Below are 19,571 nucleotides of genomic sequence, written 5' to 3' on the forward strand. Positions count from 1 at the left end.
GTATGGGTTCTGGGCTGGGGTTGGGGATGGGATGAGGGGTTTGGGGTGTAGGAAGGTGCTCCAGGCTAGGGGTGGGGTGGGTCTAAGGGATTTATCGTGTGGGAGAGGGCTGTGGGTTGAGACAGGGAGTTGGGGTGTGGGAGGGGGTGAGGGTTCTGGGCCAGGGTGCGGCCCTATGTTGGGACTGGATATGAGGGGTTTGGGGCACAGAAGGGGGCTCCAGGCTGGGGCCAAGGGATTTGGAATGCAGGAGGGTTGAGGCAGGGAATTGGGATGCAGAGGGGGGTGAGGGCTCTGGACTGAGGCTGGGGATGAGGGGTTTAGAGTGCAAGAGGGGGCTCCAGGTTTTGGAGGACTCAGGGCTGCGGCAGTGGGTTGGGGTGCAGGGGGAATGAGGGCTCTGGACTGGGGCAAGGGATATGCGGTTCAGGGTACAAGAGGGGGCTCAGGGCTGAGGCAGGGGGTTGGGGTGACTGTGAAGGCTCTGGGCTGGGGGGTGGGCTCAGGGATGAGGGCTGTGGCTCGAGCCTGGGTCATGGCCTTACCTCATGCAGCTTTCAGTCAGTGGTGCAGCAGGGGGGCAACTAAGGCAGGCTGTTTGCCTATCCTGATACCGTGTTGCGCACGCACTGGATGCGGACAGCAGGTCCATTGCTGGGGGGGGTGGAGAGAGAGAGAGGCTCTGTGTGTGCTGCTCCTGCAGCAGGCACCACTCCGCCCAGCTCCCATTGGCCTAGGAGCTGGACCTGCTCGCTGCTTCCAGGCCACAGCGCAGTGCCCCAGGACAGGTAGGGACTAGCCTGCCTTAATGCCACACCACTGCCGTCCAGACTTTTAATGGTCCAGTCGGCGGTGCTGACTGGAGCCATCAGGGTCCCTTTTCGACCTGGTATTCCAGTCGAAAACTGGACACAATCACCCTACTAGGTGCTAGAACAAGGATCTGAAAATTGGCAGAGGATAGTCAGTGTCAGCAATGTGACTTTTGCCATTTCTCTTAAAATCCACCCAAATGTAGCCAAGTTATGTCTTTGAAAAAATGGCAGATCGTGCATACTTGGTACTGACTAGCTAGAGCTTAACAGCTAAAAATCTCTGAAGACTGTATCCCCGCTAAGCATGCTCAAGATACTCACAGCAACAGGACTGTGCATGAATGAAGACCACAACTGAGCACACTCCCTTCTAGGTCAGGGGCTCAGGGGCAAAGCTGGACTTTCCCTGTAATGGCTGCTCCAGGCCATGCGAGGAGAGGCATGCACCAGGTACTGAACTTAAGAGAAGGGAGCTTGTCTCTCCTGCCTCTCAGTGTACTCCTGCTGGCATCCAGGGAGTGTAGAGGAGGAAGCCATCTGATTCATTTGAAGAGGGGACAATAGCTGGACATGGGAGGAGACAAAGTAAACTGGAACAAGGAGTCTGGTGAGACTAAGACTGAGGGTTTTATGGGAGAAGAGACCGGGACTGGTTGGACAAGGACACCAGGGCTGGGAACTGGGGGGGCAGAGAAATGGAGACATTTGACAAGGAGCTGGGGTGCAAGTGAGGAAGTGGGACTGGCTGGGCAAAGACACTGAGATGTAGAGAGCCAGGGAAAGAATGGGGGGAAACTGAGATTGGACGAGGAGCCTGGAGAAGGAGACTAGGACTGTGAGCCAGTGGCCAGGAAGGAGGAGAGAAAGATCAGATGAGGAGTTTGGGATGGAGACTAGGACTGGCAGGGCAAGGAGACTGGGAATGAGATGAGAAGCCTGAAGAATGGACACTGGAAATAGGCAAGAAGAATGGAACTGAGACAAGAAGCCCAGGCAACCTTTATTCTGGCATTCTTGATTTTATTGCTTGACTTTGCAACCTTAATAATGTTCTTTTAATGTAATTTTGTGTGTGTGATATACACCATACAAGTACCCACCCCTCAGCTTAGTTACTCTACATTGGCACATATGTAGGCATCACAGCAGAAATGAGTACAATACCAATATGAAGAGAACAATCAAGTCTGCGTACATGCATCCTTTACACTAAACATAAATAGCACTATCTTGTAGCTCTCTTACTGCCTACCCAAAACTGGCCTGGATGAAATGCAATTGGTTAAAGCTGAATCCAAGCAAGACAAAAGTGATACTGGTAGGATGAGAGATGCACTTTAAAGAACCTGCCTCCTTCAAAACATCGAGTGCCTCAGACTGTTGTCAGTTTGAAGCCTTGGGGTCTCTTTTGGATTTCTCAGTGCTAGCAGCTACACAAATAGCCATGTAGCAAAGAGATGCCAGTTTCATCTACCTGGTCAGAAGAAGCAGCCTAGCCTATCAGACACTGATTTTGACCTTTAGGCTTGATAAGACGGTTACTCACCTTTGTAATTGTTGTTCTTCGAGATGTGTTGCTCACATCCATTCCAGTTAGGTGTGCGCGCCGTGCGTGCACGTTCGTCGGAAACTTTTTACCCTAGCAACTCCAGTGGGCCGGCAGGTCGCCCCCTAGAGTGGCGCCGCCATGGCACCTGATATATACCCCTGCCGGCCCACCCGCTCCTCAGTTCCTTCTTGCCGGCTACTCCGACAGTGGTGAAGGAGGGCGGGTGTGGAATGGATGTGAGCAACACATCTCGAAGAACAACAGTTACAAAGGTGAGTAACCGTCTTTTCTTCTTCGAGTGATTGCTCACATCCATTCCAGTGAGGTGAATCCCAAGCCATACCTAGGCGGTGGGGTCGGAGTGAGAAGTAGCGGCATGGAGCACTGCAGATCCGAAGGCCGCGTCCTCTCTGGACTGCTGGACCAGGGCGTAGTGGGAAGCAAAGGTGTGGACTGATGACCAGGTCGCTGCCCGACAGATTTCCTGGATGGGCACACGGGCGAGGAAAGCCAGTGACGACACCTGCGCCCTGGTAGAGTGCGCAGTCACACGGCCCGTAGGAACGTGAGCCAAGTCATAGCAGGTCCTGATACAGGACGTTACCCACGAGGATAACCTCTGCGAGGAAATGGGAAGCCCCTTAATGTGGTCCGCTACTGCCACGAAAAGCTGGGGGGATTTGCGGAACGGTTTGGTCCTCTCCACATAAAACGCGAGAGCCCGATGGACATCAAGCGAGTGGAATTGTTGCTTCCTGCGTGAAGAATGAGGTTTCGGGAAAAAAACTGGGAGGAAGATCTCCTGGTTGACGTGGAAGGCTGAGACCACCTTGGGGAGAAAGGCAGGGTGCGGTCTCAGCTGCACCTTATCTTTATGGAAGACTGTATACGGGGGATCTACCGTGAGAGCCCGGAGTTCCGACACCCGTCTAGCTGAGGTAATAGCTACTAAAAAGGCAGTCTTCCAAGAAAGATAGAGCAGGGAGCAAGTAGCTAACGGCTCAAAGGGGGGCCCCATGAGCCGAGACAACACCAGGTTAAGATCCCAGGTAGGGGCAGGGGGTCGGATGTTAGGGTATAGACGTTCCAGCCCCTTAAGGAATCTAGTCACCGTCGGGTGAGAGAAAACGGATCAGCCATCCCCACCCGGGTGAAAGGTGGAGATAGCCGCCAGGTGGACCCGCAGGGACGATATCGCCAGGCCCTGTTGCTTAAGGGACCAAATATAGTCCAAAATATTGGCCACCGAAACTTCCATCGGGAGGAGACCCTTCTCCACGCAGCAACAAGAGAAACGCTTCCACTTGGCCGAGTACGTCGCTCTAGTGGAAGGCTTCCTGCTGCCCAAGAGTACCTCACGTACCGGGGTGGAGCAGTGCAACTCAGAACTGGTCAGCCATGCAGAAGCCACGCTGCTAGGTGCAGCGACTGGAGGTCCGGGGGACAGAGAGTTCCGTGGTCCTGGGTGATCAGGTCCGGGTGAAGGGGCAGGGGAACTGGGTTGGCTATGGCCAGGTCCAACAACATGGTGTACCAATGTTGCCTGGGCCACGCCGGGGTTACCATGATCACGCGGGCCCTGTCCCTGCGCACCTTCAGAAGGACCCTGTGGACCAGCGGGAACGGGGGGAACGCGTAGAACAAGTGGGTCGTCCACGGAATAAGGAAGGCGTCCGCTATAGACCCGGGTTCCCAGCCCTGAAAGGAGCAGAACGCCTGGCATTTCCTGTTCCCCCTGGACGCGAAGAGGTCCACGCGGGGACAACCCCACCTTTGGAAAATCGAGAGGGCGACGTCCGGGCGGAGGGACCATTCGTGCGCGAGGAAGGATCTGCTCAGGCGGTCCGCCAGCGTGTTCCGTACTCCGGAGAGGAAGGAAGCCATGAGGTGAATGGAGTGGGCTATACAAAAGTCCCAGAGTCGCATCGCCGCGTGACATAGGGGAGAGGATCTGGTGCTACCCTGCTTGTTGATATAGTACATGGTCGTCGTGTTGTCGGTAAATACCGCGATACAACGACCCCGAAGCTGGAGACAGAACGTTTGACAAGCAAGGCGGACCGCTCTCAACTCCCACATGTTGATGAGTAGCTCCACCTCCTGTGGGGACCACAGGCCCTGTGTCCTCAGGGTTCCCAGGTGGGCCCCCCAGCCGAGATCTGAGGCATCCGTCGTTAGGGACACCGAGGGCTGGGGTGGGTGGAATGGGAGCCCCGCACACATGACGGACTGGTCTAGCCACCAACTGAGAGAATCCAACACCCCCTGGGGGATTGTGATCAGCATGTCTAGTGACTGCCTTGCCGGCCGGTAATGTGCAATGAGCCAAGACTGGAGGAGCCTCATGCGGAGCCGTGCATACCCGGTCACAAACGTGCAGGCTGCCATATGGCCTAACAGGGTTAGGCATGTCCGTATCGATGTCAGGGTGGCTGCCAGCAAGCGCTGAACGATCGCCGACAACGACTGGAACCTGGGCAACGGCAGAAGGGCCCTGGCCACGGTGGAGTCCAGGACGGCCCCAATGAACTCCACCCTCTGCGAGGGGAGCAGGGTGGACTTGTCCACGTTGATCATGAGGCCCAAGGTAGCAAACAGGCCGGTGATCCTGCGGACGTGGCTGTGGACCTGCAGCTCCGACGTGCCCCGAATTAACCAATCGTCAAGGTAAGGGAACACGTGAATGCGACTGCGCCGAAGATGTGCCACAACGACAGCCATGCATTTTGTGAACACCCTCGGAGCCGTAGAAAGGCCAAATGGGAGGACCGCAAATTGGTAGTGATGGCGGTCGACCACGAACCGAAGGAAACGTCTGTGGTGTGGCCATATGGCAATATGAAAATAAGCGTCCTGCATGTCGAGGGCGGCATACCAGTCTCCAGGATCCAGGGATGGGATAATGGTCCCCAGGGATACCATGCGGAACTTCAACTTCACTAGATATTTGTTGAGCTCTCGCAGGTCGAGGATAGGCCTGAGGCCTCCCTTGGCCTTGGGGATCAGAAAGTAGCGGGAATAAAACCCCTTGCCCTTCTCATTCTCCGGAACTGCCTCTATAGCTCCTTTGTTGAGGAGCGTCTGTACCTCCTGGCCGAGGAATTGCTCGTGAGAGGGGTCCCTGAAGAGGGACAAGGGTGGGGGGCGGGAGGGAGGAAATGATACAAACTGCAGATGGTATCCCGTCTGCACCGTGCGTAAGACCCAGCGGTCGGATGTTATCCGGGACCACGCCTGGAGGAAAAACGAAAGGCGGTTGGAAAACGGGGGGGGAAGGATCCATGGGGGATACTGGTATTACGCCCTCGGGCGCACCTTCAAAACGAAGGTTTGGGTCCAGGTGGGGCTTTAGAGGAGCTTTGGTTTTGCCCCCCTTGATTGCCCGACGGCCTGCGCCTGCCATTTCTGCCGCGGCACCTATTAAGGTCCTGCCGCTGGCAGAACTGGGGGTACGGCCGACGCTGCTGCTGTTGCTGCGGCCGGAAGGGTCTGCGTTGCGTCCCAGGCGTGTGCATATCAAGGGAGCGCATAGTGACCCGATTGTCCTTAAGACTTTTCAGTCTGGGGTCTGTCTTCTCCGAGAACAGGCCCTGGCCTTCGAACGGGAGGTCCTGGATGGTGTATTGGAGCTCCGGTGGAAGGCCAGAAACCTGAAGCCCGGAGATGCGGCGCATCGTCACCCCCGAGGCGAGGGTACGGGCAGCCGAGTCTGCAGCATCCAAGGAGGCCTGCAACGAGGTTCGTGCAACCTTCTTGCCCTCGTCAAGAATCACCGCAAATTCTTGACGCACCTCTTGTGGCAGCAGCTCTTTGAACTTATCCGCTGCCACCCAAGAGTTAAATGCGTAGCGGCTAAGAAGGGCTTGCTGATTGGAAACCCTGAGCTGAAGGGCCCCAGCCGAATAAACCTTGCGGCCAAGGAGGTCCATACGCCTAGCCTCCTTGGATTTGGGGGCTGGGGCTTCCTGTCCATGACGTTCCCTCTCGTTCACCGAGTGTACCACCAGGGAGCATGGTGTCGGGTGAATATGGAGGTACTCATAGCCCTTGGAGGGGGCCATGTACTTCCTTTCGACGCCCCGTGCAATAGGGGGGATGGAGGCCGGCGATTGCCAGATCGTATTGGCATTGGCCTGGATCGTCCGAATGAAGGGCAGGGCGACCCTGGTGGGAGCATCGGAGGAGAGGATGCTGACAACGGGGTCCTCGATCTCAGAGACCTCCTCAGCTTGCAGGCTCAGATTCTGTGCTACGCGCCTGAGGAGGTCCTGATGTGCCCTGAGATCTAGCGGAGGAGGGCTATTAGAGGAAGTGCCAGCCACTGCCTCATCGGGAGAAGACGATGAGGAGACCCCCGGCAAGAGAGTGTCCAGCGGGGGGTCCGCCTCAGCCCTTGCCTCTGGCTCAGGAGGGAAATCAGGGTCCTGTTGCTTTGACCCGTCCTCCCCGTCCGGGGAGGGAGGGGTGCGAGACAACGACGCCTCTGGCGCCCTGTGCTCTGCCGTTGCAGGCCTAGGAGGAAGCTGTTGGGGGCCCTGGGCTTGATGGTACGCCCAGGGTGTCCAGAACCCCCACTGCTGCGGACCCTGGTCCTGTTGCGGAGGGTCTTGAAAAAGGGCCGCTTGTCTGTCAGTGCCCAGCGCGTATATACTGTCCGCCTGCGATGACACCGACGGCTGTCTGGAAGGCCATGGAGGGGCCGACCGCGGCTGGTAAGAGTCTCCACGTCCTGGCGCCGAAGATGTTCTTGGTGCCGGGGACCGGTACCGGGAGTCATACCGGTGCCGGGATCGGGACCGGGGTCTGTCTTGGACTCGGTGCCGGGACCGGGACCGGCCGCTGACTCGGTGCCGGGATCGGGACCGGGACCTGCCACCGACGCGGTGTCGGGAGGTCGACCGGGACCGGGACCTGCCACCGACGCGGTGTCGGGAGGTCAACCGGTGCGCTGATCGGCGGCGGGACTGGCTCCTAGAGTCCCGGTGCCGGTAACGGTGGCTGGAACAAGACCATGACCGTCTGGAGGCCGATCGGTGCCGCGAGTACGACCGGTACCGCCGAGGGGAGCGGTGCCGGGACTGCGAGCGGCGGCGGGATCTTGAGCGACCATGGTGTCGGGACCTCGACAGCGAGCGTGATTCCCGAGACGGCGCTGTCATCATAGGTTTGCCCCTGGACGCTACCCGCACCGGAGGTACCGGGGGTGGAGGCTGAGTTGACTCAGTCAGGGCAATGAGGTCCCGTGCCGAGGCGAAGGTCTCTGGCGTCAATGGGACCAACAGCTCAACCCCAGATCTTATGGGGGAGCTCGGCGGGACCGGACTCGACGGACCCTCCGGGCCCGGAGTCGATGGTGCCGGTAGCGCCGCGGCAGATGTCGGTGCCGGGCACTCCACTCGAGTCTGCCTGGATGGAGTTGCAGACTTCGAGGGTCTTGCTTCTGCACCCGGTGCCGGGGAAGGTCGGTGCCGGGGAGTCTTTCCGGTGCCGGTGCGATCCGGTGCCGGTGTCGAGATGACGGCCTGCGAAGCTGCCGGGTCGAGTGCCGCTTCCATGAGGAGAGTCCTAAGTCTCTGGTCTCTCTCCTTCTTTGTTCTAGGCTTAAAAGCCTTGCAAATGCGGCACTTGTCCGATCTGTGCGATTCCCCCAGGCACTTTAGACACACGTCGTGAGGGTCGCTGGTCGGCATCAGCTTCTTACAGGCCGCACATTGCTTGAAGCCCGGCGAACCAGGCATGAGCCCGGTGCCGGGTGTCGGGAAGGGCTACGGCCCAAACCGGCTAACAAATATCTACAATATTATTTACACTATTAACTATATAACTAACTACACTTAACTACTAACTACAACTATCAACCGTAGAACAAGAAGAGCTAGGGACGTGGAGGACAGCTATGCCGCGCTCCACAGTTCCAACGACCGACACGGCGGTAAGAAGGAACTGAGGAGCGGGTGGGTCGGCAGGGGTATATATCAGGTGCCATGGCGGCGCCACTCTAGGGGGCGACCTGCCGGCCCACTGGAGTTGCTAGGGTAAAAAGTTTCCGACGAACATGCACGCGCGGCGCGCACACCTAACTGGAATGGATGTGAGCAATCACTCGAAGAAGAACATCACAATTCATACATGCAAGGACACTGGGAATGGGAGCCAGTGAGGCAAACAGAGGAGGGAGGAATGAAGTTCCATGTGCTGAAAACATTCCAGCAGGTACAAAATGCAGAAGCCTCTTTGCTTAGGAATATAGATTAGTGTGAACATCACCTTGATGCTTCTCTCTCTAAACTGACTCCCCACTCAAGTGTCCAAATCAAGGTCTTGGTCCTGCAATTCATAATCATAACCTCCCATGCCAGCAATGCTGTACTGGAACAGTGAATCAGTCATTCAATATGAGGCAGCTCATGGATGTAGGAGACAGAACTTTCACAAGAGCGGCACTTAAACTATGGAACTAAATTATGCAACAGAGAAATCACTTTCAGTGCTAAACGCAAAACCCATTTCTTCAGTTTTACTTCCCTTCATAGCTTTCCTCACAAAAATGACAATACTAACAAGCAGTCAATAACCTACAACCCAATCAAGCTACTTCTCCTACAGACTAGGATAAAAGTGAGGATGCATGGGAGAGAGCAGTATTATTTCTATTTTTGAATACTTGGGAGGTGCCCAGATGGCACAGCTATGGGGACCACACAAGTGCATAGATATTATATAAAAATACCCCTTCTGTGACAATATTTGTGAGTTTCAAATTCATTATCCTCAAATGCCTAAGCACATAAGCTTAACATTTGCTTTCTGCATGCATTTGCGAAAGAAAAACTTGATCATTTAAAAGTGCTCATGGAAATCTAAAACAAAAAGGATGTGAGCTTGTCCAAAGCAAATTCACGGTAAAATTTAAGAGAACACTTATTGAAAATCTTTTCAAGTATTTGTTCAATATGTTTCTATTTAATTTACACACATGGGTAAGGAACTGAGCAAATCTTTGTCTCAGATGCAAGGTGGCTGTTCTTTGGTTCTGTCAAATGAACAGATATTCTCAGCTACCACGTTCATTTGGCTTTTCAAAAGACTACTTGCACTATGCACAAGTCTGGGTTTGTGGCAGCAGAGTAGCGCAATCTGTGATTTCTTTTCTTTTGTAAGGATGTTTTCTTAATATTGGGTCTCAACACGTAAACACAGGCTCTTACTCACAGAGAAAATAGTCTCTCCCCAAGGCCATTTTGAGTGGAACTGTAGGATTCTATTTAAATATCCAACCTGCATCATCATCAGCAGCTGAGCAACACAAATCCCACAATTAAGTGGATCAGTAGAATCTCCTCAAGGACTGTAGTGAAATTTAATAACAAATAATAAATAACCAATAATGGTAAACTACCAACAATCAGTGCTGTACAAAACACAATAATAAAAGCCCCTGGCCCCTGAGACGCTTATTTGTCTAAAAGAGAGACACGGCTACAGGAAGATGCACTGGGAGATTAAGAGTTAACTTATGCGTTTCCTTTTTTCGTTGAGGTAGAGAGAATACTAGTGGTTTTGAAAGCAGCGAGTCTTTAGGAGGGATCTGAATGAGGAGAGGATGGGAATCTGGTGTATTAACACGGGGAGGGAATTACAGGACTCATGCTAATATGTTTCAATATCCATGCAATTATTATTTTATAGAGAGACAGAAGGTTGGGGGCTCAGGAGCTTTTACACACTACGACTTATCTCTTTGAGCAAAGGCACTTCTGTACTATCAGTAAGGTGTTTGTAAAAACTCACAGTTCTTAGATAATTAGATTACATTCCACTCCAGGCAATATCATCATTGACAAATAACTCCTGGTGTTACTTAGTTTGGTATGTGAAATTATCAAGATGACCAACTCTATGGGCTAATGGCAGTTCTCCGAACAGTTTTGTAGAAGTTCCTTCAAAAGGTTATTACATCAACTTTTTGAACTAAGACAGTAAACTGCAGATTATAGACTTTAAGATAAGAGAAAACTAGGGAGAGTGGCAGAATGGGATGCCAGGGAACTCCAACAGAAAGATGGAAGACTAGCTTTCCTTTAGGGAGGAAAAAGATTGTACATAAACTGTAACCAAAAAAAAGTGTAATGTTGCACATTATTTTGACTGACAAAGGGAACATTTAATGTTAAGTTTTAAGAAGAGACATTAAAAGGTCATGGGGTATGTTTGTTTTTTTACAAAATCCCTCAAATGTGTTGACTAAATGACAAACTTAAAAGTATTATTTTTACCTAATATTAAATTGTTCCCAACCCTAGCATTATTAAAAACAAAACAAACAAACAAACAAAAAAAAGGTAGTGTTCCTCGAAGCTCACCTCCAAGAGCAGCAAAACCAGGATCAATGTGCAAAGGATTCCAATCCCCACTGAGCCGATACAAGGCAGCCTGTGGAAACAGAAAAAAAAATATGGAAAATTAGTCAGGGTTGGTAAAGAAATCTAGCACAAGCCACATACAACCTGTGATTGTGGGAGGAATTCATCACAATCTACTTAGCTGGTGTTCTGATACTTCAATCTATAACAAGGACAAATATAAATTACATATTATTTTCAACACCTGCCACAGTACAGAAACAATTGCCAAAGATGCAGGGAAGAGTGCCAAGAATTGCATCTGGACTTGATATGTCAATGAACAGTATTAGCTAAGAAAGTATACAACTCTTCCTTGAGATTAAATATATGGGAAGCATTCTGCCTCGAGATAGCCATCTCATCTCTGTATGCAGATGCCATATGACAAAGTGGGTATTCATCTACAAAAGTTTATGCTCCAATACGTCTGTTAGTCTATAGGGTGCCACAGAACATAGACAAGTAAATGGGACAGTTGTGAAATGTCTGTGGATTCAGATAATTGTATAGCAAAATCATTGACATGCAGCCGATCAATATACTGTGAAACGATGTCTTCTGACACAGAAGTGATCCGTCATTTGACATTGGTATTTTTGTCAGTACCTTGGCCTTCTTCTCCCCAAACACTTCCTCTGTTATTTCAATAACACATGGCATTATCAAGGTCCCAGAAATCGTACGGGATTTTTTTGTTTGAGCAATTTTATGCGCCACTATGTAGGATGACCTTAAAAGCTTTTATTCCAAAGTAGTTCTGAATTTCATTACTCCATTAGTATCAAGCAGTTCCTTGGCCTTTCACTCAAAAAATGAACGATGCTTATACTTATGCATGACATGCTTTGTAATTAAGTGTCTCTGTAATTTGGAGGGTTTCAAACATTCATTGATCAGTACTTGTGCACAAATTACACACTGTGGTTGAGGTATATCTCCACTTCCAAAACAAATAAAACTGAAATTCAAATAGTTGTCTTCATATTTCCTAAATTTTGCAAGGTTAATAACAGCTTTGTGTTTCTTACTCTCATCACCTCCTTGGTGTTCTTCACCCCTTAAGGTGGTTGAACTTGTTGAAGGAAATTCGGTATCATCACTCTGTGGGTTTTGTTGTTTTGAAGCTGATGGTCGAATTCAAAATGTATCCATATCTGATATTTATTGTTTATGCTTACAACAATTTCCCCTGTGCTGTGTAACTTATCCTACTCCCGCTGAAACAGTTCCTTTACACCCTGTGAAAAAGGAAAGGGGTGGGTGGGTAGCTCCCTTTTATGGACACCCAGACAAACAGTTAGCTATAAAATCCCTCTTTGTAGCTGTTCTCTACTTGCTTTACCTGTAAGGAGTTAAAAGTCTCACTGCTTGCATAGGTAAAAGGAAGGGAGTGGGCACCTGACCAACGGGAGGGCTAGAACTTTCTAAAGTTGAGAAAAAACTTGCTCTGTGTCTGCGGTTGTTCTCCCAGGGAGAAGGGGACAGGGCAGCAGTTATGATGTAAGAAGCTTGGGCCAGGTATGAAAACCCATCAGTATCATACCTACAAACTACTCATTTGATACCCCAGATATGTATGCAGATCAGAAAATGTCTAGGAAGCCGTGATTAGGTTTCTCTCTCTTATTTCTTTATGGCTTGTGGCTTCCTCTGTGCTAATACCAGGTGCTTTTTGTTTTGCTTGGAACCTTTAAGCTGGACTTCAAGAATGGTATTCCTGATACTTAATTCTTGTACGTTCTTTTTAATCTAGCAAATGCTCAAGTTCCCAAATGTATTTTCTTTCTTTTATTAATAAAATTTACCTTTTTTAAGAACAGAATTGGATTTCTGTGTCTTAAGAGGTTTGTGCACATGTTTAATTAGCTAGTAACAACAGCTGATTTCTTTTTTCCTTTCTTGGTGGGTGGGTGTGTGTGTGTGTGAGAGAGAGAGAGAGAGCACGCGCTTGAGGGTACCCCACAGAAAGGAATTCCCAAGTTAGCCTTTCTAGGTTTTCAAAGGGGTTCTGCACTTGGGTGGTGACAGCCTCTACCCATCCAAGGTCAGAGAGAAGCTGTAACCTTGGGAGTTTAATACAAGCCTGGAGTGGCCAGTATTAATTTTTAGAATCCTTGCAGGCCCCCAATTCCTACACTTGAAGTGCCAGAGTGGGGAATCAGCCTTGACACATCCAGAAAATGGAGCTACATAACCTGCAAGGATGGCATCAGACTCAGAAACCAAGGAGTGAGCCCTCGCATGTAAGGTCTCTGAAAGCAGAGCCAGTGCTGGGCCAGAGGACATTGAGGTTGACCTACAGGCTGGGTGGCCCCCACCTCAGGTGCTGACCCGAAGCCTGAGCCCCACCTCCTGGGGATGAAGCTGGGGTAAGGGCTTGGGCTACAGCCCTACTGGGGAGCAGGGTTTCACACCACGCGGGGTGGCTGGGCTCAGAGCTTCAGCCCCTGGCTCCCGCATGGTGGCTCTCTGTTTCAGTCTTGTAAGGGCACCAGGGCTTGGGGGCTCCAGGATTCAGCCCTGCAGCTCCTAGCTTTAGCCCCATGGGGGCAACTGGGTTCATGGCTCCAGGCTTCAGCCCCATAGTGGGTTCTTGCACCAAACTCCCATCCAGGAGTGGGGACGCAGCAGCATGAGGCTTCTCACCTCCAGTAGGGAGACCCACATCTGGAGTCCAGTCAGTTGCCATGCTTCCAGCAGGAAGCCGGAACCCTGTGGGACAATGGCAACCCCACTTGCAGTGAAGACCCAGCAGCAATGACAGCCAGCAGCCGATGTAAGGAACACAAATGTCTACATAGACACTGTGTGGCCCTAACTACATCAACATAAGCCTTACACCTTATGGTATGGTTGAAGGGGATTTATGATGTCAACATAGCAAGGGAGTTACACTGATGGGAGGGGCATTTCAGTGAGTACACTGCCACTATTTTATCTACGACAGCTGACTTTTGTCAACAAAACTGTGTAGTGTAAACAAGGCCTAACAGTCTACGGTACAAACACACAACTGTCAAGTCTTAACTACTGCACTAAGATCTACAAATGAGAGCTCTGCAAATGGGAAGGCAGGACTAACTTGCTGCAAGGACAGGAGAGGAGAATTTTGACCACATTATCCATAAGAAGCTGGTAAATTTGGTTCTGTGAGCGAGTCAAGTCAAGCTGTGTGGGAAGTTGATGTCACCCCTTACTGCCAGGAAGTAGAGAGGAGCAATGTGAAAAGCAGATTAGCTCAAACAATGGGTGTCTTTGTTAGGAGTAACCTGTTGCCTTGATGCCATTGCGATTAAAGGTAGATGTCAGTCATTTTGAAAGTGAGCAGCATGTGGCCTTGGTCCCATTAACAATAGTAGGAGATTACAGCCATTTTGAAAAAGAGCAGTGCTTCATGGAATTCTCTAAAGTAGAAATTATTCTCCATTACAAAAGAGGCTGAAGAATAGCAGCAAAAAGTTATCCTTAATCCTAAAATGTTCACGTTTGGCTTGTGTAAAAGAATTCAGTGAGTTATAACTAAATGGGAAGTTTCTGTATCTTTGCTATTCTGCTACTTTGCTGCTAAATTTCTTAAAGGACCTATTTTTAATTACTTTTAAATCAAACTAATTAACAGTTTTACTTGTAAATTGTTGGAAAATTCATTATATACTCAAAAATAATTTTGGGGAGCATATATTTTATTTTTCACAAGGACATTAAATTCCTGCTTTAAGTGCAACACTTGACTCAAACCTAACTATGTAGCTGCAGCCAGTATCTCTATGTGAAGTAGTGCTTGAGTTGAGGAGAAAAGTGAAAGAGAATTTTTATAATCCACACTTAAAAAAAATGCAACTAAAGACAAAACATGACATGCTTACTTCTTATAAAAACTACCAAGTAGTGTTTAGAAATAACTAAGTTCAAAACATTAAATGCAATCAATATATTTGATCAAAAATCAAAAGTATTAAAGTGTTTTACCTTTCTTCAACATTCGTCTTAATAGAAATGTTCTCAGTTACAAAAACATAAGACGTAACTGGATAAAACACAGTTCAGGTTTAATGCAGCCGAAGTTAAACCTGTAAACAATTTCTTTTAACTGAAAGCAGTCTTTTGTATTGTTTCATTATATGAATAGTATTCCAAAACAAAGGCAGATTTAAAAAAAAACCCAAACCTTGTTATCTTCGCTTTCTACGTCCCGACAATGATGACAGCATTTCCTGAAGTCTTCAGTGATAACATAAAAAAAGTGATCCATCCTTGGAGTTTGATAAGAGTCAATTGATTAGGGGTATTAGACTGAAGTCAGTCATAACATGGTTAGATTGTTCTCCAATTAATAATAAACTGTCAAGTCTCATTTCCTAACAATTTAGGAGTTCTGACAGATAACAAAAGGAAAGGCGATATTCAACCTGTCCGTGCCAATTTTTCAATCTTGCCTGCATACTACAATAAAGGTCACTGGTAAAGCTAACAGAAAAGGAAGCCAGCTCTCCATTTATACATTCTCCCTTCTGTCTGGAAAGAAGAGTTTTGTGAGAAAGGGTGTAACTTTTTCTTCGTCTAAAAGATACACATGCCAAAAATCACAGTTTTGCTAACGAAGAGCAGCAGTCAAACATCCTCATGCAGGAAAAAAGCTGATTGCTAGAACGCCGCTCTGGATCTACATATTTCCAAGTGTTGTGTTCTGCCACAAGGGTACTACAGAGTTCTCTCTTACCCATGCCACCAAATGTTTCTAGTTCAACTAATAGATCTGATATAGGCTCTGATCTAGAGAAATCCTTAAGTGTCTAGCTGAATAGGGATGGGCTTAAGCATATCTATTTAAGTACTTTGCAGAAACAGGGCCTTAAGCATTCAAAGTTATGTTAATCACCTATTTTTGCAAGGTAGGTAATGGGAGGGAGGAATGGGTAGACGATACAAACCAGTACAAATATACTGTACTTTGCAGATAATAAATCTTTCTATTCACCTTAGAGGAGGAGATATATGTGAAACAAGTACCTTATAACTGGTTTCCAATAGCCAGAATATTTTTGTGAAAATCCAGTGCACAAATTAGTCAGTTCCTTGAGGAGATACTCACTATAGGAAATCTCAATCTATACTTAGCCTGATAACATTTACTTGTAAACCCTTTGGGACCAGCACCAACTCTGTGAGCTGTGTGGTTTTAGATAACTTTTGTCATTTAAAAACACTACCATCACCACCACCACAAGCAACATACAAAAATTCTTCTCTACTAGAATCTCAGTTGAACAGAAAAGCTAGCCCAGGTTTATGAACCTTTACTAAAAGTGGCATAAATATTTGTACATACTTTGATAATACACACTGAATACATGAAGGGGGGGATGGGTGGAGATGAAAGAGGTCTGTATGTAAATAAAATGGCCAGTAGCACAATATATTCTTCTCCCATTCACCATCTTATAATACAGAACAAAGGCTAATGTACTCCAAATTCACAATCATCTTTATGCCTCCAAACTCAGAAAATTATATTTCTAGCTGCCCAGCAGGGATAAATTCAGAAAATGTAAAAATCTCACATCTTGAAAGTGGCATCATAAAATTTAATAAACTTTCTAAGTAATTTGCTATTATTAGGTGCTCGCTTACTTCACAATTTCAGGGAATTAACAGTGCAACATTCTCTGACTGCTGAAGCCTCCAGACAAATTAAGAAAACATCACATCCTTGCAATGGCCTCACTCCTCTGCCTGTACTGTCTTTTGTTTTTAAGCAAATCGTGTTGGCATGCTCTCAGAATTTGTGAGCCAACAGCAGCATTTCATTTTTTCCATCATGAAACAAATTATTCATGCTACAAACAACAAGAGTCACCTGCGGCTTCCAGGAGGCTCTCTTATGCTGTCCTCTGAAGTTAGTGTAAAGTTACATGTTTCCAGGGAATGTTGCACAAGGCAGAGAGTCAACATTCGTCCTTTAACCATTTTCCCCTCTCCAAGCACTCTGCTCTTTTCAGAACCTTCTCTTTTATATAGCTGTATCTTCACAACCTCCCAAATGGCGCTACCAACTGTTACATGCCAGCCTCTGAAAAATTCCTTCCGTTTTTGTATGCCTTATTGATTTGTTTTATTTAAAATAAAGGAAGGGCTATCAAAGGAATGAAGCGCCATGCAGAAATAATTACTACATATTCTAATTAAAGAAAATACCTTTATTTTTGCTTTTTCTTTGGGAATCTAATCACTATTTCATAAAAAAGAAACGAGGTCAGGGGAGAGAACAAGAAAACTATTGGTCAGCCTCACAAAGGGCTGCAGAATATCACTTCAAGAGGGGGAGAAATAAGAGGGTATGAAGTTCCCTATGGTGAAGAAGCAAATATCCCCATTCCCCAAATCCATCGTGGCAGAAAGACTCAGCCCTAGTGTCCCAGCTACCTTTCACTGAATCTCCCTGTGGCTGATCAAAGGGCACCCAGAGAAAGCAGGATTATTTCCTGAAGGACTATCCGCTACCTTTTCAGGAGATAAGGCCAGTCTCTTTATCAGTGAAGCTGTATAGAGAGTTATTGGTGGGGATCTACGAATGGAAGAGTAAGAAGTAAGAGAGGCAATATTACAGACACACACACTATTCTGCACAGGCAACAGGAGATCTGTCTGGAGGGAAATACTCAGGCCCCAATCCCACCACTACATTTACAGGTCTTGTCAGTTTCATACCTTGAATAAGGCAGGTATAGGTACCAAAAGCAAGACAGTTACTCTTTAGACTCCCAACAGGCTTTATCTTGAGCTGCTAATCTAAGCTAAAAGCTGAGGTGCCATGTCCTCACTTCACATTTTAACCAGAGTCAGTCCACAGTTAGCTTAACCAAAGTAAGAAGAAACCTTTTTTGTATGTTTTTTAACAATATAAGATATACCCTCACCTCAAATTTGCAATTCAGAGTTCCCTGAGCCTCATCTGTTTACAGAAACAAGCATAGCAGCAACAGTAGCATTTTGAGTCAGAAATAATCAATGACAGCTGTTAAAAATGGGATGAAGTTGGGAGGAAGAGAGACAAATGGATTAAGAGGCAGAGTTTTTTTTTTTAAATGTTATAGATGTTGGCTTAATATATTATACTTTCTCAATATTTAAATACACTTATTTTTCACAGTATATAAAGCAAAAAATGTTTCATTTCCAAGTTCATTGTCTGTAACAAAACTAGTATTGCACACACATTTTTATCTATCCTGAACTCCACTGTGTTCCTATTTAGATTTAGCACCACCATACTAACCAGGCTTGAAAAATTAACCAGTCACGTACTAGCAAGAGGTACAGCAGTACCAATGACAAAGGAATCAGAGGGGGAACGGGGCCTACAGTGAGGTCCAGGGGAAATGCCCTGTTGATAACTCTTCCCAGCATCACATGAGCCCACAGAGTTCCAAATATAAAATACTGAAACTGTCACACCAGTTAAGTTTGCTGATTCATCTAGATCAGTATCTGTTGGTATCAGAGAAAGCCACAATAAGTCCCATTTCATACAGTTCTAGAATAACCCACTCAGAGGGCAAAATTCTTTATAACCTCTTTCTGTATTTCACTGTGACTCCCTTACTGCAGTGGTTCTCAACCAGGGGCATGTGTACATATGGGGTTATGCAGAGCCCTTCCAGTGGGTACATCAACTCATTTAGGTATTTGCCTAGTTTTACAACAGGCTACACAAAAGCACTAAAACTCAGTATAAACTAAAATTTCATACAGATGACTTGTTTACACATGACATTGTATAGTATATAGAGCAGAAAATACACTATTTATATTTCCATTGATTTATTTTATAATTATATGGTAAATATGAGACATTAAGCAATTTTTCAGTAGTAGTGTGCCATGACAGTCTGTATTTTTATGTCTGATTTTGTAAGCAAGTAGTTTTTAATTGAGGTGTAACTTGGGGGTAACGCAAGACAAATCAGACCCCTGAAAGGGGTACAGTAGTCTGGAAAGGTTGAGAGCCACGGCCCTACTGTGTCCATCCTTCAGTGGGATTAGTCCAGCACAGGATGGACAGGCTTTGAAAACCACAAGTTTCAAGTCTACCATGATAAAGAGCCCTGTGCAGAGAGGTTTATACTGAGTCAAAACAGTACAGTTTGGTCCAGATGGGTTGGATAATTCACAACTGTTGAATATAGCAGATGGCTCCGAGCTGGTTCTGGAGACTTTGGAAGGTCTTGAAGAAGACAGTCAGAGCTAAGAACTAGCAGGTTCAATACTTGCCAGGTTCTGTCTCACCGTTATGAGTGGTAAGAGGGAGGGTTGTGACCACCCGGCCCTGCCCTTGTTCAGGAACATGAGAAAGCACAGGGCACATGTACAGCCCTGACAGATACAGTAACTCCTCACTTAATGTTGTAATTATGTTCCTGAACAAAGTGACTTTAAGTGAAATGATGTTAAGCTAATCCAATTTCCCCATAAGAATTAATGTAAAGGGGGGAAGGAGTTAGGTTCCAGGGAAATTTTTTTCATCACACACACACACACACACAATAAGTTTTAAACAGACAATTCAATACTGTACACAGCAATGAAGATTGTGAAGCTTGGTTGAGGTGGTGAAGTTAGAGAGTGGAAAAGGGTGGGGTATTTCCCAGGAAATGCCTTACTGCTAAATGATTAACTAGCATTCGGCTGAGCCCTCAAGTGTTAACACAGTGTTGTTAATGTAGCCTCACACTCTACAAGGCAGCACGAATGAAGGGAGGGGAGACAGCATGGCAGACAGAGACACATACCGTGTGTGTGTGT

The 19,571-nt window shown here is 47.5% G+C and overlaps 1 protein-coding gene across 2 annotated transcripts in view; it reads right to left on the reverse strand.

Annotated features, from left to right (window-relative positions):
• The window catches only part of HSD17B4 (hydroxysteroid 17-beta dehydrogenase 4), a 119,517-nt gene that overhangs the window by 25,397 nt on the left and 74,549 nt on the right, over window positions 1-19,571 (reverse strand). For both annotated transcript variants that reach the window (XM_030567854.1, XM_030567855.1), the window contains one exon: window positions 10,728-10,797. In XM_030567854.1, the coding sequence (XP_030423714.1) occupies window positions 10,728-10,797 (70 nt within the window). The remainder of the gene's footprint in view (window positions 1-10,727; window positions 10,798-19,571) is intronic.

This window comes from Gopherus evgoodei, chromosome 6 (genome assembly GCF_007399415.2).
Source record: "Gopherus evgoodei ecotype Sinaloan lineage chromosome 6, rGopEvg1_v1.p, whole genome shotgun sequence".
NCBI lineage: Eukaryota > Metazoa > Chordata > Testudines > Testudinidae > Gopherus > Gopherus evgoodei.